This window comes from Onychostruthus taczanowskii, unplaced genomic scaffold (assembly GCF_017590055.1).
Source record: "Onychostruthus taczanowskii isolate IOZ18803 unplaced genomic scaffold, ASM1759005v1 scaffold107, whole genome shotgun sequence".
Taxonomy (NCBI): Eukaryota; Metazoa; Chordata; class Aves; order Passeriformes; family Passeridae; genus Onychostruthus; species Onychostruthus taczanowskii.
Genome location: NW_024497297.1, coordinates 136,662 through 158,025, shown reverse-complemented (window position 1 = coordinate 158,025; position 21,364 = coordinate 136,662). Strand labels below are relative to the sequence as shown.

Sequence of the window (21,364 nt, the reverse complement as noted above, 5' to 3'; positions counted from 1 at the left end):
GGGGGGGGGGCGGGGGGGGCCGGGCGGGGGGGGGGGGGGGGGGGGGGGGGGGAGGCTGTCCCCCCCTCTGTTTGCCCGTGAGTCATGCTGACCTCTCCCATGCCCTCGCCAGCAGTGAGAGAGAGAGATTATGGTCTGGCCCTTCCGGCCGCAGAGCCCTCCCCGAGCTGGCCGGCACAGGAGCTCATCGTCCCCTGGGAGGGCCCCGCCGCTCCCCCCGTTATCTGCCCGGGACACCCCCGCGGCTGCGCGGCTCTGCCCGCCCGCCGGCCCCGCGGAGCCCGGCGCGTCCCGGCGCTCGCATCTGCCCCACCGCCCGCTCCCGTGAGCCCCCGGAGGCTCGGTTCCTGCCCGGGCTCGGGTCACGGCCCCGCCGACAAAGCGGGGCTAGGATCCGGCTCCGGCAGCCTCGGGGAGCGCTGCAGAGGCTGGGGCTGGGGAACAGCAGGATGCCGGCTCCCGGAGCTGGGAGGTGAGCGGCTGCGGGGACAGCAGCGAGGTGTGGGGACCTCCGGGAGCATCCCGCGCTCCCACTCGCGGTGTCCGCGCCCTTCACGGCAGCTGAACCCACCCCCTTCCCTTCCTGCCGCCTCCTCAGCCCTTCTCTCCCCTCCTCGCACAGATGATGGGCTGAGCATCCGTCCCGGAGGCACCCCAGGGCCATGAGCTCCCCGTGCGGCCCTGACTCGGATATTGCAGACTGGCTGGCCACCATCCACTTGGAGAGGTACCGGGATGTCTTCAAGCAGCACGGATACCATGTGGCCAGAGATGCCACCTCGCTGGACAGCCACCACCTGCAGCAGATCGGCATCACCGCCACCGGGCACCGCAAGCGCATCCTCACCCTGGCGCAGCAGACGCGGATGCTGAGCCAATCCCAGGGCAGACCTGCGGCAGGAGACACGCGTTCCCGAGGCACGGAGGTGCTGGATGCCCCCCAGGAGGGCAAGGATGCCATGAGAGCAGAGCCGGGAGGTACCAGTGACGCCTTTGGGACACAGCAGCGTGTCACCGTGCCCAGCCAGGCACCTCCTGGAGACAAGGACGCTGCTCCTCCCGCCCTGAAGCCGGTTCCCAAGCCGAGGACGGTTTTCCCTCGCTCAAAGCCGGAGCAGGGATTAGTGCCCGTGCCCCCGGCACGCTCCACGGTGCCAGCGCACGGCCCGGGCAGCGAGAGGGCACCAGCAGCCTTTGTGGTACTAGAGGGGTTTGTGCCAGGGGAGAGCTCCACGGATTTGGAGAGCCCGGAGCCCGGCGCTGATCCAGGGGCAGCCGTGGCCATGGGTGCTATAGCGTCCCGGCTGCGAGGGCGGGACAGCGCTCGGGAGGAGACACGGCCGTCCCCGAGTCACGGACAAGCCCTGGAGACACCGGAGAAATGCCCCCCGTCCGTCCCGTGCGTCCCCCCGCGGCACAGACACAGGGGCCTGGCAGCCGAGCCCAGCCCTGGCAGTGCCCAGGAGGGTCCCCCCGGCCCCAGCGCCGCCCCGGCCAGGAGAGAGCCCTCGCCGTGCCCCAGGGCAGCCTCGTCGCAGCCGGGCCCGGGGCAGCCCCGGCTGGAGATGGTGTCCAACGTCATCTACGAAGGACTCGAGCGCCCGGCAGCGCCCGCGGAGGAGCCGGGAGGGCAGGACGGGCCCCGGGGGGAGGGGGTCCCTCAGCCCCCCGCTCCGTCCCCGCAGGAGCACGCCCGGCCGGAGGACAGGTCTGAGTAAGCCGATGTTTTCTCTCAGCCCTGGGAGCGGAGGGGGGCAGAGCAGGCAAAGAGGAGGGTCCAGAGAGCCCCCCAGCCTCGGGACCCACCCCAGAGCTGGCCCTGCCTGCCGCCAGGTGCTGACGAGCCCCTGTCACCACCCTGCCCGTGCCTTCCCGGAGCTCTGGTATGGCAGCTGGGATCCCTCTGAGATGACAGGACGGCCCTGGGCCTCCGATGGCTCCTTCTGGATGCAGGGAGGGGCTGCAGCCCTTTCTCTGTCCCTCTGCCAGCAGGGCTGGGGGTCCCCAGCACGCTGAGAGGGTGGCTGAGTGAAGTTCTGGGGCTGCCTCCTGCTAGGAACGAGGTGGGAGATGTCAGAGGGGGGAGATGCTGCGGTGGGAAATTCCCCACAGCCCCAGAAAACATCCCAGCAGTGCCAGGGGTGGGAAGAGAAGGGAGAAAGGAGGGCACCGGGAGCAGGGAGGGGATGCTGCACATTCCAGGGAACAAAGCCGGGCTCAGGAGCAGCGTCCAGCAGTTCCTGCCCAGCCAGACCGGACAGCCTGGGGTCCGTGCAGCCACAGTAACCCTGTCCTGTTTTCCTGCAGTCCTGGCTGGCCCGGCGGGGCCCTGCCCCCCATCCCACAGAGACCCACCGGCAAGCCAGGTGAGAGCCCCCGGGGCACAGCAGGGACCTCCAGTGTCCCCGGGAAGGGGGAGAGGGGATCACCCACACCCCCTGCCTGTCCTCCGGCCCTGCCCCTTCTCCTGCTTGCTCGGGGACCGGGGTGATCCATTCCAGGCAGAGCTCAGCCCCACCCGTGTCACTGTGTCACATGCCCTGGGTGTTGGGAGGCACTGTGGTGGGCTAGGTGGTCCCTCTCAAGGGCTGGGAGTCCTGGCTGCTCTCTTCCTCCTCACCACTGATGCCTTTCCCTCCCCTCTCTGCCCACAGAGGGGAATGATCCGCCCATCACCCCCTACAGCGAGACCGTCTTTGGCCATGCGGCCCTGCCCCGGGAGCCAAAGGTGAGGAGACACTGTGGGGGTGGTGGCTGTCCCTTGCTGTCACTCTGCATCCCACCAGCTGCTGCAGAGTTGGGAGCTGCAGCTGGTGAGGCCACAGTGCCCGGCAGTGCCTAGGGAAGGTTCTCCCCCCAGAGGGTGCTGGCACTGCCCAGGCTCCCCTGGGAATGGGCACAGCCCGAGGCTGCCAGAGCTCCAGGAGCCTTTGGACAGCGCTGCCAGGGATGCACAGGGGGGATTGCTGGGGGTGTGTGCGGGGACAGGAGCTGGACTGGATGTGTCCCTTCCAGCTCAGGAGATTCTGTGATTTTGGGTTAGGGTCACAGGCTGAGCCCCTGCACTGTGGGCCAGGCGGGCTCAGGGGGTCTGGACAGGGCACAGGGGACGGGAGATGTGACCATTCTCACTTCCCAGGGTGTTGGCATCTCCTCTGAGCAGGGCTACGAGGCCGTGTCCGAGCTGGAGCTGGAGCGGGAAGGCTACAGGTAGGGATCAGCTCCTCGGGGCCACAGGGGCTGGGTTGGGTGTCAGGGGACAGGGCACAGCCCTGGGAACAGCCTGAGAGGGGATGGGGGTTTTACCCCACGGCAGAGCTGATCAGGAGCCTCTGGGATGATGTCAGCAGACGAGCTGACGGGTTTGGAGATGAGAAGGAGCTCTGCTGGTGGGTGGCCCTTGGGGGACAGTGCTTAGCAAGAGATTTCTGAGGGCACAGCTGGGGCAGCACCAGTGGCACTGCACACCTGTACACCCAGAGGAACCTAGGTTTGGCCTCTGGGAATGGGGAAACACCATGGGAAATGGGGATTACTCAGAAATTAGCTGGCTCCAAGCTCCAGATGACGGGCTGTGCAATCCCTGAAGGCCCCAGCAGCATCAGATCTGCTGCTCAGTCACTCTGTGGTAGTGGACAGTGAAATTGTGAGGGGCACCTTTAAAACACTTTTGAAATGTACTTTCCATAACTCCTGATAGCATCTCAGAAAGAGGAAGGAAAGCTGCTCTTCCCATTTCAGATGGGGAGGGTTCCTTTTCCTGTGTTGCTTAGAGAGGAGGAGGTGAGCTGCAGCTCTGTGGCCTTCAGCCCTGCTGTGGCCAGTGCATGTCCACGTCCTGCCTTTCTGCCCAGTGTGGGGACACTCCCCGTGCCACTCGTGCCCTGGGTGTGTGGCACCACGGTGGCACCTGATCCTGTGGCACAGATCACAGCCACGGATGGGGAGCTTCAAATACCTGAGAACTGCAGTTTTGTAAACAGAAATACTGAAATCTCCTGTGGAGCCTCTGGATCAGCTCAGAGAGAAGCTGGGCACTGACCTGTCTGCATCCAGTGGCTTCCAGGGAGCTGGGATCCAGAACATCCCAAGGGAACTGGCCAGGCACTCGCAGCTGTGGCATTTTGCAGCTGGCCTTGCTGAGAAGAGGCAGGATGTGACCATCAGCCCTGTCAGGGACAGCAGTTCACAGGCTTTTTCTCCCAGTCCAAGCAGGGCTGGGGTGTGGAGAGTGGAACAGGAGACAGAAAAGCTCTGAGAACCTTTTGCACATTGCTCACAGACTCCATCATCCAGCTGCTCCAGCACTTTCCTCCCACCCCAGCTGCACTGGTCCCCCCACATTCCCTGGAGCAGAGCTGTGGGATCCTGCTCAGCTGCTGGGGAGCTACTGGCCAGCCCAGCTCTGCTGCCTCTGTGGGAACTCCTGACCGCCTTCTGCAGCACTGGTGTTTCTCCAGTCCTCATCCTTGTGTCACTGGGAATGACCAGGTGTCCTCTGCAGCCCATCAATCCACTTGTCAGGGGAAATATTTCCCAGTCCCAAAATTCAGAGAGGCCCTTCTGCCCCTTTTCCTACCTGTGGTAATAAGTGCTCTTGCCTGTCCTGGGGGAGCTTTGTCTGGCCCATGCCACTCTCTGGCTTGGGGTGTGGCAGTGGAGTGTCAGGGGTGAGCAGAACCCCTCACCAGCAAGAAAATATCCTCAGAAAGAGGAAAAGGAATGTAAAATTCCTGCAAACTGGGAGCTGGGTCTCTGAGGCTGCAGCAGGTGGGATTTACCTGGCTGAGTCTGAGCACCTGCATCCACGCTGGTGATGCTCAGCCCCCTGAAATGCTGGGGCCCTGCTGCAGCCATCGGTCTCAGCAGGACAGAGAGGTGGCACAGCAGTGTCCTGGTCACCCCATGGAGCTCAGGGGACTGGGTCAGACTCACCAGGCACCGTGGGTGGGCTTTGCTTGCCCCTGCCAGATGCTCAGTGCCCTCTGTCTCTTTACAGCTTCATTGACTGTAAGTCCCAGCTCACGAAGGGGCTGCCATGGATTTTTCCCGTTTTTCTCTTGCCCTGACCCATTCTGTGGCTCTGCCTCCCACTCAACCCTGGCACTCAAGGCTGCTGTCTGCCTGTGACTCAGAGTCCTCCAGCCACACCGTTCCCTGTCCAGTCCTTCCTGAAGCATCTGCAGACAAGGCTGGGATTCCAGCCAGATGAGTCACCCTGCCAAGGCTCTGTTGTGCTAATTAAACAGCGATTTTCCTTGTGCTCTGAGCCTCGAGGCCAGCCAGGGCCGTTTCTTGTCTTTCCTGGAGCCACACAGGCAGTTTTCCCTCTCCATCCTCTCCTCAGCCCGACACTACCCCACTTCTCTGAGCAGACCCCAGCTGGGATGGCTCCAGCCCAGCAGCTTCCCTGGCAGATTTTGGGCTTGCTCCTGTCCCACGTGGATCAGGGACATCTGATGTCCCATGGCCTCAGAAGGTGCCTGTCCAGGGCCTGTCCTAGGATGAGGCAATGCCCAAATCCAGGTGTTGGGAGAGTTTAGGAGTGTTTGGGGTCCTTCTTGTCCTGAAGCTTCTCATGAACTTACACTGGAGACACTTTCTCACATTCTGTGGGTTTGTTCTCCAAAAATGTCTCCATCTCCAAGGAGCATTCCCACAGCTCACCTGCTCCTCTCCCACGTGCTTCTGCACCTTACTCCTTGCTTTGTCTGATGTCACCCAGCTCCTGAGGCTGAAGCAGTGATGGCCAAGAGAGTCCTCTCATTTCTCCTCATGACCCTGCCCCATCACCCACCCTGTCCCCTGGAAATGCCGAGTTTGCTCAGGTGTTCCTCAGACAGAAGCTGGGACAAGTCTTGAATCATCCTTGTTGCCTTTTTAGGAGCCTTCTCTTTGCCCTGGCATTGGATTCCTCAGGGGAATTTGGCATGGATGCTCTCCTGTGGGTGCTGGGGTGTCCCAGTTGCCACCACTGTCTTCCTGCCCATCACCATTGCACCTGGGCAGGCCCCCTGTGAGCTCCTGGGACTGTCAGACATTTTCCAGCACATTTCCTTTCCAGGGAAAGAAAAATGCCTGGCTGAGAGGGCTGATGGGAAGGGGCAGGCTTTGCAGTTTATTTTTATAATTTCCTTTTATTGTTATGGGCTGGAGCACCCCAGCAGGGCTAGCTGGGGGTTTGGCATGGCTTCCCAAGGAAAGGAGGTGGATGCAGGAGTTCCACCAGCCCAGCAGGCACAGAGGTGTCATGGCAGGAGTTTCACAGTGCTGGGAATGTTGGAGGGGCAGTGGGAGGGAGCAGCTGGGGTGGGTGTGCAGCAGAGAGCAGGATTTAGGATTGGGGATCTGCCCGGTTTTGTTTCGCTGTCTGTGAAGGGGGAGGGAGGTGATGCCAGGGGTTTGGAGACAAGTGGTGGTGACCCCTGTGACATTCCCCAAAGCAGGGAAGCCCCAGCCTTAGTGCCATCACATAGGACTGGCTGAGCCACAGGCTGCTGGTGGCCATGGGGCTCCTGAGCACTCCCGGAGATGCAAACCCCAACATCCCCGAGTGCCCCAAGGGTCAGGCTGAGGCCAGGAGCAGTGCCATCCCCAGACGGGGTGGCATTGCCCAGGACCGTGCTGTGCTGCCCAGCTCCCTCCCAGCCCCTCCTGCCGCAGGACGAGCAGCGAGTGCAGCAGCGAGGGCCGGAGCGAGGACGAGGAGAGCCGGAGCCGGCTCATCGAGCGCATCGCCCACAACGACACCGAGGGATATTCCACCGTGGAGGCGCCGCGTGCCGAGGGCGCCCCGTTCAGCCTGCCTGCCCACCTGTACCCCGACGAGCTCCTGGACGACCTCACCATCTCCCCATACGCCAGCTTCACGTCGCTGTCCGAGCCCCGGCCCACCATGCTCAGCGGCTGGCTGGACAAGCTGTCCCCACAGGGGTACGTGGGGCAGGCGTGGAACCACAGCAGGCTTTGGGTTGGGAGAGACCTTAAGATCATCTCATGCCACACCATGCCATGGACAGGGACACCTTGCACTATCCCTGCTTGCTCCAAACCCCATCCAACTGGCCTGGAGCACTTCCAGGGATGGGGCAGCCCCCGTAGGTAAAGCCCCCTTGGGCAAGGCGAGGTGGTTGCTCTGGTCACTGTGCTCCCCTTGGAAGAGGAACCTCTGGGTGCCCCAGCTGTGCTGCAAGACCCTCTGTGCAGCTGTGCCTGGGAGGAGGAAGGGTCTATGAGGGGCAATCATCCCCTTCCCAACAGCTTTTCTACCACCCCAACAGGAACTATGTCTTCCAGAGGCGCTACGTCCGTTTCGATGGGAAGAACCTGATGTACTTCAGCAGTGAGAAGGTACCACAGGGCACAGTGGGGCAGGGTGGGGAGGCTGAACCTTGACACCACCTGGGGTGGTGCCACATCCCCTTGGCCTCTTCTTGTCCTTCTGGAAGGAGCCAGCAGTGCTCTGCCATAACCAGGGTGGAGCAGCTGATGCCTGGCAGGCTCCCAGCACAGCCTCAGCCTTAGGGAGCCCAGGATAGCAAGGGTCCCTCTGCCAACAGACAGCAGGAAAGGGGAGGTCCTGCTGGAAACAGGGTCCCAGCCATAGATCCACCCCTTCCTGAATCCCCAGCACCCATGTGGCTGCTGGTGCCCGCAGGCTGTGCTGTGAGGCAGCACCAGCAAAGCACCCAGGGGATGTGGGGGATGTGCCAGGTCATAGAGGTGCCCTGGGGGAAGGGCAAAGGGGGTAACTCCACCTGGGGCTCATTCCAGGAGCCCTATCCCAAAGGAGTGATCCCACTGTCTGTGATCGAAATGGCTCGTTCCACCAAGGACAACAAGTTCCAGGTCATCACCAGCCATCGCATCTTTGTCTTCCGTGCTGAGAACGAGGGTGAGTGAAAACCTGAACCAGGGCCCACCAGCCCTAAGGAACCATCCCTGCCTCCCTTCTCCAGCCAGAGCATCCCGCAGATAGCTCTGACCCTATCCCCAAAACATCCCCTGCCTGCCTTCTGGGTGCTCTGCTCCATGCCAGGGCTGTTGGGAAGGGCTCAGCCCTGCTCCCTCCTGCCTGGTCTCCAGCCCAGAGGAATGAGTGGTGCTCCACGCTGCAGAAGAAGGTGATGGAGCAGCGCCTGGTGGGGTCCCGGCCCCGGCCTGCCAACACTGCCCACTGCCAGAAGTCAGGAACCCTGGAGCTGAAGGGCCAGAAGTCCAAGGTTTTCGCGGCCCTGAGCCTGCCTGAGATGTGGCTGTACAAGAGTGAGCAGGTTTGTGTGCAGACCCCCACATGGGATGAGAGGGATGGAGGGAGCTGAGCCACGGCTGGTGCCAAAGGGAGAGCAAAGAGGAAATGGGTGGGCAGGAAAAAGGGAATGGCAGAGCAAGAAGCTGGAGATCCTGCCCAGGGCAGCAGTGATGGGTAACAGGAGTGGACCCCCCTCCGAATCTTCTCACTGTCACCAAATCATCATCATCATCTCCACCAGGCATTTTGGTCTTGGTCACACCAAGCATCCCAACCCATCCCAGGGCAGCTGGGTCAATGGCCATGGAATCAGCAGCAAACACACCTGCAGCAAGGGGCACTCACAGTGACAGCTGGTCTCTGTCACCTCCCATGCTGCTGCTGCTGCCCACAGAACACCTCACTTCCTTCCTGCTGAATGTTCTTAGCACCCCCATTTTTATTTCCATCACCTCACTTCCAGGTGCCTGCTGTGCACTAAGCAGCATCAGCTCTGAGGAGCTGGGTCAGGTTGATGTTTGTTTTATGAGTGTCCCTGACTCGAGTCCCCAGAAGAAAGGGACCTGGGTAGCCACATTTCAGGGGCTGTGGGCAGAAGCTGCCTTTCATTTGAAGATATTTTCAGGGTGCTTTATGGCAGATGAGACGTGGCTGAGAGAGCGGCAGGGGCCTGTCTGGGCAAAGCAGGGATGGGATGCTGGGGGTGCCGTGGCTGCAGCCCCAACACCACAGGCATGCCCAGGGTGGTGCCCAGCAGAACCAAGAGCCCTGTCACCCTGAATTGCAGTTCTTCAAAATGGGCATTGCCATGTGCTTCATCGAGATGCGCGGCTCCACCATCCGCGAGGCCAAGAGCCGCGGCTTCGAGCTCATCACCCCCTCCAAAACGTTCAGGTATGCTGGCATCCGGGGGGGATGAGCAGGGAGGAGCAGCCTGGAGCTGGACTGGGCGCTGGTGGTTGCAGCCCCCTGAGCTCCAGCTGGGCTGGTTCTCCCAGCTTTGTGGCAGAATCGGAGCGAGAGAAGCGGGAGTGGATGGAGGCGCTGCAGGAGGCCATCGCTGAGATGCTCTATGACTACGAGGTGGCAGAGAAGATCTGGTCCAACAAAGCCAACAAATACTGTGCTGATTGCTGGGCTCAGAGTCCTGACTGGGCATCCATCAACCTGTGTGTGGTCATCTGCAAGCAGTGTGCAGGTGCGAAAACTCCTGGGGGGCACAGGGGCATCCTCGGGGTGTGGGCTGGGCTGGCCTGGGCAGACATGGTGCTGCCTGGGGTGTGGGCATAATTTGGGGCTCAGTTCCCCAGCAGGTGGGGGTGCTGACTCTCCTGCTCCTTGCAGGGCAGCACCGCAGCCTGGGTTCCAACATTTCCAAGGTGCAAAGCCTGAAGCTGGACACCAGTGTCTGGTCCAACGAAATTGTGCAGGTGAGGCACTCAGGTGTGCAATGAAATTGTGCAGGTGAGGCACTCAGACATGGTGTGCTCAGGGGCCAGGCTGCTCCTGGCAGCGCAGCAGCCCCATGGTCTCCCTCAGGATGGAGGAACATTGGGAATCCTGCTCTTCCTGCTGACCCCGGGGCTCACCATGACCATGGGACTCTCCCACAGCTCTTCATCGTGCTGGGAAATGACCGAGCCAACCGGTTCTGGGCCGCTCGGCTCCCTGCCACCGAGGCCATCACCCCGGACAGCGGCGCCGAGCAGAGACGGGAATTCATCACCCGCAAGTACCGGGAGGGACGGTACCGCCTGCCCCACCCCCACTACACCACTCAGGAGGAGGTGCTCCAGGTAAGGGACACCTCCAGGCGCTGGCACCTCAGACCAGGAGCTCTGGGGTGGCTCCCAGCAACTCCTGCCTGGCTGCGTGTGCTCACTCCCTCATGCCAGGCAGATTTTGGGAGGTTGTGCCCTGGTTTGGATGCCTTGGAGCAGCCCTGGGAGGGAGCTGGGGTCTCCATGATCCAGGGTGGGGTCTCTAAATGTGCCTGTTTCACCCCAGGCCCTGTGCTCTGCAGTGGCAGGACCAGCCCTGCTCAAGACCATCCTGCAGTTCTTCTCATCCTCGGAGGCTGCTCTGGCCTCTGATCCTGCTGCCAGTGAGGCGGCCCCGGGGGCCGACCTTTGGTGGGGACCAGAGAGTAAAAGGCCCAGGAACCTTTCAGGTAAAGAGGACCCTTGAGCCCCATCTAGCTGTGGTGGAGAAAATTCCTGTTTGCTGCTGGCCCTGCCCCTCCTAGCACGGCCCAAGGCTGGGGACACTCAGGGTGTCAGGTGTGTGACTCCCTGGGGGTGAAGGATTCCTCTGGAATCTCTGATTAGCGGGTTCCTCTGGAGTCCCTTTTCAGAGAACCCCATGCCTGCACACCCCGTTGCCTATACCTGCATGAGGGGGATCTCCCTCTGGTACCCACAATTTGGTGGGTGCCTGCTGCCCCCCCAACCCTCTGTACTGTGTCCCACAGGGAGCCCCCACGCACGGGACCCAGGTCCAGAGGGCGTCTACAACGAGATCACCCAGCCAGTGACACACAGCGGGTTCCTGTACCGGGCCACAGCCCCCCCGAAGCTCCCAGGGGCACGCAAGTGCAAAGAGGGTGTGTGTGGGCAGAGTGGGAGGGCAGCCAGAGGGTGTCCACCCCAGTGCCACTGACCCCCTGTTCCTGCAGACTTCCAGCGCACGTGGTGCTCCCTGGAGAGAGCCCTGCTCTTCTTTGAGACTGAGAAATGCACTGAGCCCCTGGGCCACATTGACAGCGGAGATCTCATCTCCCTGGGGGTCAACAGAGCCCACCAGACACTGACCAGCCCTGGCCCTACTGAAAGGTACCCCTGGCTGTGCCCCCAGTCATGCCCAGAAAGCTGGGGGCACACAGACAGCAGGGCTGGGCTCCTTGCTTGGTGCAGTTGCTGCTCTGGCTCTGGGGGCAGGGACAGATTTGCCTTCATGGCTAGTTCATCCTCTGCAGGTTTCGCTTCACCCTTGAGCTCTTCCTCACTGGGGAAAAAGTGCAGCAGCTGGGAACTGATGGGCCTGAAACGCTGCAAGCCTGGGCCAGTGCCATCGGCAAGGTGAGCCAGCCCCAATGTGTCCCCAGACTCTGTCCCTGCTTCCCTACTGTGATTCCTCACAGCTCCCCATGCTCTTCATCCACTGTGGCAAGCACTCTCCTCCCTTTCCAGGGCTCTTAGCCTACCTGGTGAGCTGCCCCCATCCTCATGGGGGTCAGCCCTCGGGGGTGTCTTCACCCCGCTCATCTCCTGTTCCATCCCACAGTGGTTCACCCCCGTGAGCTGTCACTGCCTGCTGGGCTACGAGTTCCAGCGCGTGGGCCAGCTGCGCTACAAGTGCATGCTGAACCCCGAGCGCTGGCAGCGGGCCTTCTTCATCCTGCAGAAAAGCCACCTCTTCATCTGCCCCGCCGAGGAGGACGGGGCCGAGGACAGCATCAACCTGCGGCGGCTGCAGGAGCTCAGTGAGTGCCGTGAGCTCACAGGGCCCGGGACAGGCTCTGCAGGGTGGCCCCGCGTGGCTCTGCCCGCTCAGCTTCTCACCCCAATGCAGGTCTGGTTCCCCCCACTGACACCCCGGAGAAGAAGGAGCTGCTGGTCCTGGTGGAGATGGGGAGGTGAGTCCTGGCCGTGGGGATGATGGGGAATAAGCCAAGCAACCTCGGCTTGCTGCCCAGGGCAAAGGGACTTCGGGATGTGTTGGGACTCGGATGTTTATTAGTTCTTATCTACGTTACAGTCTCACAAACCCTGAGTTCTACAGCCCTTCACTCTAACAAACTAAAAATGGAGTCCTGTCTCTCTCTCTACAAGACCTTTTAAGGATAAACTGTCCAATTAAGAAATGACACCTAATTTATTTTACTTTTGACCAAATAACCAACCCACAGTGTGGACTTTTTTATCCAATTACACAAAACCACCCAAGCCCATGGAGAAGAAGGTGAAGAAGGACCAGCCTCTGCCGTAAAACCTCCATCTTGCTTTATATATATATTACTATATTCTAAAAGGTTAAACTCTAAGATTTCCACTGTGTGATATTACACCCTTCTATTCAAACTTCACACTCACAATCCCAGTTCTATCATTCCGTTATGGAAGCCTTCTCCATGGCCTCAGGTCAATGCAGTGTTCTCTTGGGGGTCAGTGCCTGTCAGCACAGAAATTCTAAAATTCTCAGTAGCCAGGGTTCCCACAGGGGTGAACCCTGTGGGAATCCCATTATTTGGGATCATGCCGATGCTGATCCCAAATCCTTGGTGGGGAAGTTACAGGGACAGCAGGGCTGTGGCCGAGGGCCTTGCAGAGGTGTTTTGGTGGGGTAGAGGGTCCCTCAGCTCAGCCTGGCTGGCCCTCACTCCCTGTCATAGGCAGGAGGGATAACCTGCCCCTGGGACAACCCTCATTCCCTCTTTTCTGCCCTTGTTGTTCTCAGGACGTTTTACCTGCAGGGCTTGTCGCGGGCGGACTCGGCAGCGTGGTACGGTGACATCCAGGCATCGGCAGGGGGCCGGGGCAACGCTCTGAGGGACCAGCAGCTGAGCCGGGGGGACATCCCCATCATCGTGGACTCCTGCATCGCCTTCATCACCCAGTACGGTGAGCCCAGCACCCCCAGCACCCTCCAACACCTTGGGGTGGCCAGCAGATCCAGGCGGGAGGCACTGCTGCGGGGCCACCAGCTCCATGAGGGATTCTCTGAGCAGGATCCGGCCCCTGTGACCTCGTGTCCCTGTCCCAGGGCTGCGGCACGAGGGGATTTACCGCAAGAACGGAGCCAAGTCCCGGATCAAGGTACTGATGGAGGAGTTCCGGCGGGACGCTCGCAATGTCAAGCTGCGCATCAGTGACAACTTCATCGAGGATGTCACTGATGTGCTGAAGAGGTTCTTCCGGGAGCTGGAAGATCCCATCTTCACCCTGGAGCTGCACCCCCAGTGGAAGGAGGCTGCAGGTACCTCCTTCACCCAGCCCTGCTCCATGCTGGGTTCCCTGGGGTCAGCGCTCCTCTGGATGTGTCCTGGTGCCAGCCTTGGTGCTGTGTCACCTCTGGATCTGCTGGGTTGAGCCAGGATCTGGTTTTCCTCCCTCCAGAGATCTCCTCGAAGCCGCAGCGCTTGGAGCGGTACAAGGAGCTCATCCATCGCCTGCCTCGCCTCAACCACAAGACCCTGGCTGCGCTCATCGGGCACCTCTACCGGTCAGTGGGGCCCCTCAGTCAGGGTCCCCAGGCCCAGCCAGCCCTGTGCGGTCTCCCTGCTGCCCAGGGGGTGCTGGCTCCTGTCCATAAGAGACAGGGAGGGCCCATGCCCTGCTCCACCCACACAGCTGGTGCTGGGACATCTTGGACATTCCCAAAGTCATCCTGCAGCAAGGGGGAGGAGCAACAGGAGGTTTGGCAGTAGGGGACACCACCCTGTAGGATGTAAATGTCATCCAGTGCCCCAAAAAACCAGAAAACACTCAATTCCCATTGTGAGTCAGAGTCTGAGGTAGTGCCATTGTCTGGTTTGATGTCAGAGAGAAGTTCTCAAAACAGGAACTGCCCAGTTGGAAGTTCCCACTGCTGAGGGGCTGGGGACATCCAAGCTGTTTATATGAGGCAAAGGAGGGTGGTTGGGGCTGAAACCCCACGCCGAGCAGGACCAGCTCCTCACTTCTGTGCTCCTTGTGCCAGGGTGCAGAAATGTGCAGACCTCAACCAGATGAGCACCAAGAACCTGTCGCTGCTCTTCGCACCCAGCCTCTTCCAGACTGACGGCAAAGGGGAGCACGAGGTCAAGGTGATGGAAGATCTCATCGACAACTACGTCAGCATCTTCAATGTAAGCAGGGGCCTGCAGCCCCCTCCATGCTGAGTCTGATCCAGACCCCTTGGATCCCCCCATAGCGCCCACCTCTGCCTCCCCCTGCATCCCTCCACCCTGGCCCTGTATCCTGAATCCAGATCCCACTCCACGGTGGATCCCACTCCACACTGACCCTGTCACCCTTCCTCTGGCAGATTGATGAGGATCAAGTATCTCAGATGGATCTGGAGAACAGCCTGATCACCACCTGGAAGGACACCCAGGTATGTGCTTGTTGGCCTCCACCACATCAGGGACCCCTGGGCTGAGGGAACTGGCTGGAGGATGGGGATATTCCCAGCTGCCCGCCCTGGGTACCCACTGACCCATATCCACATTTGGGAAAGGATACTGCCCCTCTTATCTGCCCTGTGCCCATCACCCTGAGGCTCCTGCCCAGGGGAAGAGCAGCCCCAGTTTCCCAGGACACCATCTCCAGCCCTGGGAAGGTGGGATGTGCTCAGCACCCACACCAACATCTCACCACTGCCACCCGCTCTCCCTGCAGCTCTCCCAGGCAGGGGACCTCATCATCGAGGTGTACCTGGAGCAGAAGGTGCCCGACTGCTGCGTCACCCTGAAGGTGAGTCCCAAAGCAGGGCTGTGCCAGAGCACGTGGGGAGGGATGCAGCTCCTGGCGCCCCGGGACCCATCCTGCACCACCCGCTGCAGCTCCCCTTGTGTCCGGCCCCAGGTGTCCCCCACGATGACAGCAGAGGAACTGACCAATCATGTGCTGGAGATGCGCAACGTGGCCGCCAGCCTGGACATCTGGCTGACCTTCGAGGCGCTGGAGAACGGGGAGCTGGGTGAGCATGGGGGGATTGCCCAGGGGGATGCTTCTGCCATGGCCAGGCTGGTGAGGGGCAGGTGTGGGGGACAGGGGATGGCTTTTTGGTGGTGGCACAGGGGACAGGAACTAGCACAGGAAAGGGGACACAGTGGTGAGAGTGTCCCTGTGTTCTCAGAGCGGCCCCTGCACCCCAAGGAGAAGGTGCTGGAGCAGGCCTTGCAGTGGTGCAAGCTCCCGGAGCCCAGCGCTGCATACCTGCTGGTGAGGAAGGTGCCCATCGGCGAGGGCAGCTGTCTCTTCACAGGTGAGGCGAGCACAAAGGGACCCAGCCCCTCGGGGTGTCCCCAGAGGGGGACAGCTCTGCCTGAGCTTCCCCTTGCAGCCATCAGGGGCACATCACTGAGACCCACAGTGAGATTCCCCTGCAATCCCACCCTGCCAGCCCCCTGACCCTTATGTCCCCACACTGGGCAGGTGCCAAGCGTGAGACCCCCAAGTGTGGGCTGCTGAAATGCCGGGAGGAGCCCCCCAAGCTGCTGGGGAACAAGTTTCAGGAGCGTTACTTCGTCATCCGGGACAGGAGGCTGTTGCTGCTCAAGGAGAAGAGGGTAAGGGGGATGCTGTGGGATGGACCTCAGCCCCGGGGATGGGAGGAGGAGCCTGGGGACAGCAGCAGCACAGTGGCTGATGCCCTCCTGGCAGGGAGGCTGGCACCAAGCCAGGCTGACCTACTGGATGTCCTTTCCCAGAGTGCCAAGCCAGAGCGTGAGTGGCCCCTGGATGCAGCCAAGGTTTACATGGGCATTAGGAAGAAGCTGAAGCCACCAGCTCAGTAAGTGGGACCTTCCCAGCTGTGGCACTGGGGCAGATATCCATCCCTCAGTGCCTGCTCCTGGCACCCAAGCCCAGCTGCTGGAGTACACCTGGACCCAAAGCCTGTGCCCGGGGGGCGAGCTCAGCCCTCAGCCCACTGCCCACAGACCCCAGGCTGTGTCTGAGCTTGGCAGTGCTGCCCTACAGCCTTGTATTCCTTTCCAGGTGGGGTTTCACACTGACCCTGGACAAGCAGCAGCTGTGAGTACCTTCCCCTGCCATCCTGGGGCTGGGGGAGGTCAAGATCTGTCCTCAGTTTTAGTGGGAGTGGGACAGCCAGGGACAGTGGTACAAGGCCCTGGAGTCAGGGCAGAGCTGGGGCTATTGAGAGGCAGAGCAGTGGAACCACATTGTCCCTGACACAGGATGGCAGCCAGGCTCCAGGGGCCACCCACATCCCTACCACACAGCCTTCCTTCCTCCCCACACACCGCAGCATGCCTGGATAGTGCTGGGTGCCCAAAAATCTGTGAAAAGCTCCCACCTTGCCCTAAAGTAGCAATTTGGGCATGCAGAGATTTTCAGAGATATGGCCCCGTGGGGTATAGATGAACCTGAGAGTCCCAGGCTCACAGACAAGGTGACAAGGGGACATGGGCCCCACCGCCCCCACTCCCTGGCAGCTTCTCCACTATTTGCTCTGCAGGTACCTGGTGTGCTCGGGGCAGGCTGAGCTGTGGGACTGGACCACCAGCATCCTCAAGGCTCAGGTGGGTGCAGGCTGGTGGTGCCACCCACCTGGGCAGGGCTGGGAGGGGGCTGGCAGGGTGTGACCCCCTTGCCCACCCTGTCCCTGTGCACAGCACGACGACCTGCGCCCCGTGGTCCTGCGCCGGCGCTCCTCCTCCGACCTCGCCAAGCAGAAATTCGGGACAATGCCGCTGGTGCCTCTGCACGGGGACAGCACTGATGCCACCATGCTCTCTGCCAACCAGACCCTGGTAAAGCCCCTGCATCTCCCCCTGCCCACAGGTGCTCCTGTATCCATCCTGGTCCTTGTACCCGCCCCAGGACCCCGTGCCCACTGCAGGGCTGGAGAGGCTGGCGCACCGATGGGTGCTGTGTGTGCTGTGTGCCATGCTCGTGTCCGTGCCCGTGTCCGTGGCAGCTCTCCGTGCCTGCAGGCTCCTGCACCCTCTGCCCCTCCCCTGCCTGCCCAGGCAGCCGTGGCCCTGCTCCGCGCTCTCCGTGCTCACCCCTGTCCGTCTCCTCTGTTTCTAGCGCCGCCTGCACACGCGAAGGACTTTGTCCATGTTCTTTGTAAGTACCTGCACACCTGGAGCACCTGCTGCTGGCTTTGCACTGTGCCAGGGCTCATCTGCAGCATCCCACGGGCACTCAGAGATGTGCCCACCTTGTGTGGCAGACGAGGGGGTGCCCACTGCTCTGCGTGTTCCCTGCCTGGGGATGTGGGTCCCTGCATGATCCCAGTGTGGGCAAGCAAGAGCACACCAGTCCAGCCCAGTTCCCAGAGCCTCGCCTGTTGGGCACATGTTGCCCGTAGGGCATCAATGGCAGCAAAGTGAGGAAAGAGGTTTAGGTGTGCCTTGTCAGCAGGTTATTTCCAAAATGTCCACTGGGCTGAACTTCATCTCACCTGGCTCTGTGCTCTGCATGGGATCCACCTGCCCGCCCCACCCCAGAACACTCTGCCAAGGGGTGCTGGGCTGGTGGCATGGACCATGCCCAGGCAGGGACCAACACTGCCCCTTCCTCAGCTATGGGGAAGAAAGGGCAGCAGTGCCTGAGCCGAGGGACCTGGTGGAGGGCGGGTCCCCTGCAGGTATCGGCCCCATGGTGAGGGACGAGGATCCTCAGGCAGTGCAGGGAGGGCAGGGTGAGGGGGGACAGAGGGGTACAGCTGAGCTGTGTGGGCAGTGCCCCTCACCCTGCCCCCTGCCCTCCCCAGCCCATGAAGATCCACCAGGACTCCCTGGAGGAGCAGCAGGAGAAGGAGGCAGACACTGATCCTGTCTACGAGGAAGTGGGGAACTTCCCCGAGCTGGCGGCGCTGGACCTGGGGCAGGGGCTGCTGGCAGAGCTGGCGGCCGTGCCCCCTGTGGACAGGTCCAAGAAGCCATCCCCGTTCCCTGAGGAGCCCCCAGGCACCGCCCTGCGCTCCTCACTGCCCGCCAGCCCAGCCCACAAAGTGACAGGTCCCTCTGTCACCAAAGCTGTGTCTCTCGAAAGGGGTTTGAACCTGGAGAGCAACAAAGCTCCAAGCCCAGGGCTCAGACCCACCAAAACGTCCTCTCTGGAGAGGAACGTGGAGCCTTCCCTGGCGCTGGGCAGGGACTGGGAGCAGGCAGCCACACCAGAGAGCAGTCCCACTGCAGAGACCTCCCTGGAGCTGCCCAGGAAGAGGAGCTTGCAGCCTCCCTCACCCATCAGTGACAAACTGATGCAGGAGCTCAGCAGTGTCATCCTCAGGAAGAGCGATGGCCAACCCGCGGGGCCTGGCCAGCCGGTGACGTGATCGCTGTGCCAAAGGGGTGGCCACCGACCTGGGGGTCAAGTCGTGCCCGGTGGCAGAGATGATGGGTGCCCCACACTCCCACATCATGGAACCCCCCACCCTGCTCCTCCTCCTCATCCCAGAGCCAGGCTGGGATCGGGAATCGAAGGGACAAGTGGCAACCAGGATGTTGGGCCGTGGTACCCCCTCGTGGGAGGGCCGGGACTGCTGCCACCCGTGCTCTTGCTCATGGGTGGCACATCTGTCATCGAGCCCAGCACTGAGGGACACAAGTAAAGGGGAAATGAAAGCAGGAACACGGTGCCCGCATGTTTTGGCAGCATGGCACCGTGCCAGGCAGGGGGCATGGGGTGCCTGCCAGCACGGAGGAACACAGCATGTCCCCTCCAGCACTGGGCCTGCGGGGCAGGGCCAGGACACCCAAGCCACCCCCCCTTCCCTTCTTGCATCCACTTTGGCATATTTTGGGGGGAAAGGGGGAGCAGCAGGAGCAGGGCTGGCCGTGTGTGCCTGGTGTTAGTCCTGGCTACGGAGGGCAGCCCCTCCTCAGCGAGGGTGTTTGTACCTATTCCTGCTACCGGCAGGGAGAAATAAAGGTTTATTTGTACTCTGGAGGGTTTGGTCACTGCAGGAGGAGCGGTGAGGGATGCCAGGGTCTGGCAGGTGAGGAGATCAGGCTGCCAGGCACCCAGCTGAGGGTCCCGTGGGATTGGGCAATGCTAGTTCATCAGGGGGGCAAAACAGGCAAAATCCTTGTGAACCTCAGATCCAGGTGGGATTTTTTGCCCAAGTCTTTTGCCAGCCCTTTGTGGGGAGCATGCTTCAGGCTCCCCCATCCCCAGGGCAGGGGGACACAGCCTGGCAGCCCTGGCTCTGCTCACTGGACCTCAGCGGCAGGGCTGTCTTCTCCGTGGACCTCCCCGACGAGGCCTCGAGCCTCTGCAGGCAGCGGCCTCCTGCATCCCGGACCCAGCCCCGAAAATCCCGGGAGACGTAGAAGTAAATGAAGGGATCAAAGCAGTTGTTGCAGGCGCTGAGCACCAGGGCCAGGGTGTAGGAGATGTAGGTGCCGTTGTTGCAGCCCGTGGGCTCCAGCAGGTGGTGGATGAAGAGCATCACATTGCTGGGCGTGAAGCAGAGGATGAACACCAGGAGGACCAGGGCCAGGACACGCACCACCTGTGCGTGGCTCCCTCCCTTGGCCAGCAGCCGCGCCAGGATGCAGCTGTAGGAGATGATCATGAGCACGAAGGGCAGGCCAAAGCCCAGCCCCACCAGGAACAGGAAATAGTAGCCAAAGAACATTTGGGTGTCCTTTTCTAGCACATTGTGGCACGTCGTGATGTTCAGCATGGAGATATTGTGTGTGTGGGAGCGCAAAAGCAGAGGGCTCATGCCCAGCCCCACCAGCAGCCAGATGCCCACACAGATGCCCACTTTGCCTCTCATCCAACTGGAGCCCTTCCACAGGAACGGGTGTGCCACAGAGATGTAGCGCTCCAGGCCGATGCAGGTGAGGAAGAAGATGGAGCTGTACATGTTTCCGTAGAAGAAGGCCACCATGGCACGGCACAGGTAGTCCCCAAAGGGCCAGTGGTTGCCCAGGAGGTGGTAGGAGATCTTGAAGGGCAGCAGGAGGACAAAGAGCAGGTCGGCCCCAGCCAGGTTGAGCAGGAAGATGGTGCTGGAGCATCTCCTGAAGTTGGTGGCCAGGACCCAGCAGGCCAGAGCATTGGCTGGCAGCCCCACCAGCAGGACCACGGAGTAGAGGGCAGGCAGGAGGCGGGTGCTGAGGGTGCTTTTGAGAAAATCTTCCTCGGAGGCCTGGGAGCACACGTTCTTCTCCTGGGGAGTGAGGGGGAGCAGGGCGCGCCCTTTCTTGGGCACTGTGGGGACACAAGGGGACAAAAGGCATCGGGCTCAGCCGAGGGAAGGAGCTGTCACCCCTCGCTGCAGAGCCACCACTAAACACAGGAGGTGGCATCTCCCTGTCCCACGGCAGGGAGCCCCCAACACCCTGCTGCCCTCACCCTGCAGAGCTGTGCCCCACTCTGTGCCAGCCAGCACCGCAGCAGTGCCAGCCCAGCTGGGTGCCCTGCTCTGAGCCCGGACGGGCTCTGCTCCCCAGCCCTGCTGCTGCCGACGTCCCTTGTCCTACCCAGCTCGGCACAACGGGGTCAGGAGGGCAGCACGGGGCTGGGATAGTCCCAGCCATGTCCCCAGCTCTGCTCCCTGCCACAGCCAGAGACATCATCTCATCTTCCTGTGGTCAGGGGTTTTTCACTGTGTGCAAAGAACTAAAGCGAAGAACAGGAAGGCCCCAGGACACCAGAGAAACAACCCAGGATCAAATCCCTTTTCTGGCTTGCTCAAAAAAAAAAAAAAAAAAAAACCAACACCCAGACAGTCTCTGTATGTCATTCCCAGCTGCAGAATTTCTGTCCTGATGGTCCCCAGAACACCCTACCCCGGGGGGCTTTGGTTGCATCCAACGCATCTCCCACAACCTCTGCCCCCTCTCCATATCCAGAGGATGGAAAATTCAGGTTACGAGAGCAGTAATCTGAATTTTGCTGCCAAAAGGGAAAATGCTGGCTGGGTTTCAGGTCTTCGCTCAGATTCTCAATGTGGACATTGAGGGAAGGCAGCAGAGCAGGGCCCCAAACTCTCCCCATGTCACCTAGCCATCACCTCCAAGTGTCACGGGACGTGATATTGGGGTGTCCCAGTGAGGTGTCCCTGCCCTAACCCATCACTCCAGATCCACTGAGACACTTACCTGAGGAGGGTTGGGTGGCAGAGCCAAGCCAGGCACAGCTGATCAGGAGGGTGACACAAGTAGCAGCAGAAGCAGGTGACAGCAGCCGCCAGGACATCTCTGTGGAGTGACCACTGTGCCAGCCAGGTCTGCACAAATGGCACAGGGCTGGTGACACGGCAGGGCTGTCACCCGCCCCTTTCCCTGCTGACACCCCCCTTTGTCTCCACCACGTCACACCAGCATCCTGCCCACAACCCTGCGGTGTGGCAGCCAGACTGAGGCGTGGGGTGACTGTCAGTTGTCACCATCTGAGCACCTGAGGCACGCCACCGAGGGAGGGA

General features: G+C 61.3%; 2 protein-coding genes across 6 annotated transcripts in view; one reads left to right on the top strand and one right to left on the bottom strand.

Moving 5' to 3' along the window:
* Positions 1 to 18,869, top strand: part of ARAP3 (ArfGAP with RhoGAP domain, ankyrin repeat and PH domain 3) — a 20,058-nt gene extending 1,189 nt beyond the window's left edge. The window contains exons 1-34 of one of the 5 annotated variants that reach the window (XM_041418371.1): positions 260 to 472; positions 623 to 1,714; positions 2,308 to 2,366; positions 2,655 to 2,728; positions 3,140 to 3,210; positions 6,664 to 6,933; positions 7,281 to 7,350; positions 7,774 to 7,894; positions 8,086 to 8,273; positions 9,039 to 9,145; positions 9,250 to 9,449; positions 9,596 to 9,681; positions 9,865 to 10,047; positions 10,259 to 10,421; positions 10,722 to 10,853; positions 10,926 to 11,082; positions 11,226 to 11,328; positions 11,534 to 11,732; positions 11,822 to 11,885; positions 12,707 to 12,870; positions 13,013 to 13,225; positions 13,366 to 13,471; positions 13,949 to 14,096; positions 14,276 to 14,344; positions 14,629 to 14,703; positions 14,815 to 14,929; positions 15,089 to 15,217; positions 15,388 to 15,521; positions 15,663 to 15,745; positions 15,952 to 15,987; positions 16,433 to 16,496; positions 16,590 to 16,727; positions 17,008 to 17,046; positions 17,696 to 18,869. In XM_041418371.1, coding sequence (XP_041274305.1) covers positions 663 to 1,714; positions 2,308 to 2,366; positions 2,655 to 2,728; positions 3,140 to 3,210; positions 6,664 to 6,933; positions 7,281 to 7,350; positions 7,774 to 7,894; positions 8,086 to 8,273; positions 9,039 to 9,145; positions 9,250 to 9,449; positions 9,596 to 9,681; positions 9,865 to 10,047; positions 10,259 to 10,421; positions 10,722 to 10,853; positions 10,926 to 11,082; positions 11,226 to 11,328; positions 11,534 to 11,732; positions 11,822 to 11,885; positions 12,707 to 12,870; positions 13,013 to 13,225; positions 13,366 to 13,471; positions 13,949 to 14,096; positions 14,276 to 14,344; positions 14,629 to 14,703; positions 14,815 to 14,929; positions 15,089 to 15,217; positions 15,388 to 15,521; positions 15,663 to 15,745; positions 15,952 to 15,987; positions 16,433 to 16,496; positions 16,590 to 16,727; positions 17,008 to 17,046; positions 17,696 to 18,262 — 5,379 coding nt within the window. In that variant the 5' untranslated portion in view covers positions 260 to 472; positions 623 to 662 and the 3' untranslated portion in view covers positions 18,263 to 18,869. Of the gene's footprint in view, positions 1 to 259; positions 473 to 622; positions 1,715 to 2,307; positions 2,367 to 2,654; positions 2,729 to 3,139; positions 3,211 to 6,663; positions 6,934 to 7,280; positions 7,351 to 7,773; positions 7,895 to 8,085; positions 8,274 to 9,038; positions 9,146 to 9,249; positions 9,450 to 9,595; positions 9,682 to 9,864; positions 10,048 to 10,258; positions 10,422 to 10,721; positions 10,854 to 10,925; positions 11,083 to 11,225; positions 11,329 to 11,533; positions 11,733 to 11,821; positions 11,886 to 12,706; positions 12,871 to 13,012; positions 13,226 to 13,365; positions 13,472 to 13,948; positions 14,097 to 14,275; positions 14,345 to 14,628; positions 14,704 to 14,814; positions 14,930 to 15,088; positions 15,218 to 15,387; positions 15,522 to 15,662; positions 15,746 to 15,951; positions 15,988 to 16,432; positions 16,497 to 16,589; positions 16,728 to 17,007; positions 17,047 to 17,695 lie in introns of those variants that run through there. The other 4 variants (XM_041418380.1, XM_041418388.1, XM_041418360.1 and 1 more) reach the window with 4 other exon arrangements.
* A 137-nt stretch (positions 18,870 to 19,006) lies between these two features.
* On the bottom strand, positions 19,007 to 21,262 carry LOC121343427 (proteinase-activated receptor 3-like). Its single transcript, XM_041418598.1, has 2 exons — positions 21,042 to 21,262; positions 19,007 to 20,148 (listed from the first exon to the last, which is right to left on the bottom strand). The coding sequence occupies exons 1-2, from the start codon at positions 21,136 to 21,138 to the stop codon at positions 19,085 to 19,087; spliced, it is 1,161 nt and encodes a 386-aa protein (XP_041274532.1). The 5' UTR covers positions 21,139 to 21,262; the 3' UTR covers positions 19,007 to 19,084.
* Between the last annotated feature and the right edge of the window lie 102 nt (positions 21,263 to 21,364).

Bases quoted from the DNA above. Each gene is read 5' to 3' on its own strand.
- LOC121343427 (XM_041418598.1), bottom strand. From the start codon at position 21,138: ATGTCCTGGCGGCTGCTGTCACCTGCTTCTGCTGCTACTTGTGTCACC. The intron at 20,149-21,041 runs GTAAGTGTCTCA...GTGTCCCCACAG, and splicing joins TGCCACCCAACCCTCCTCAG to TGCCCAAGAAAGGGCGCGCC.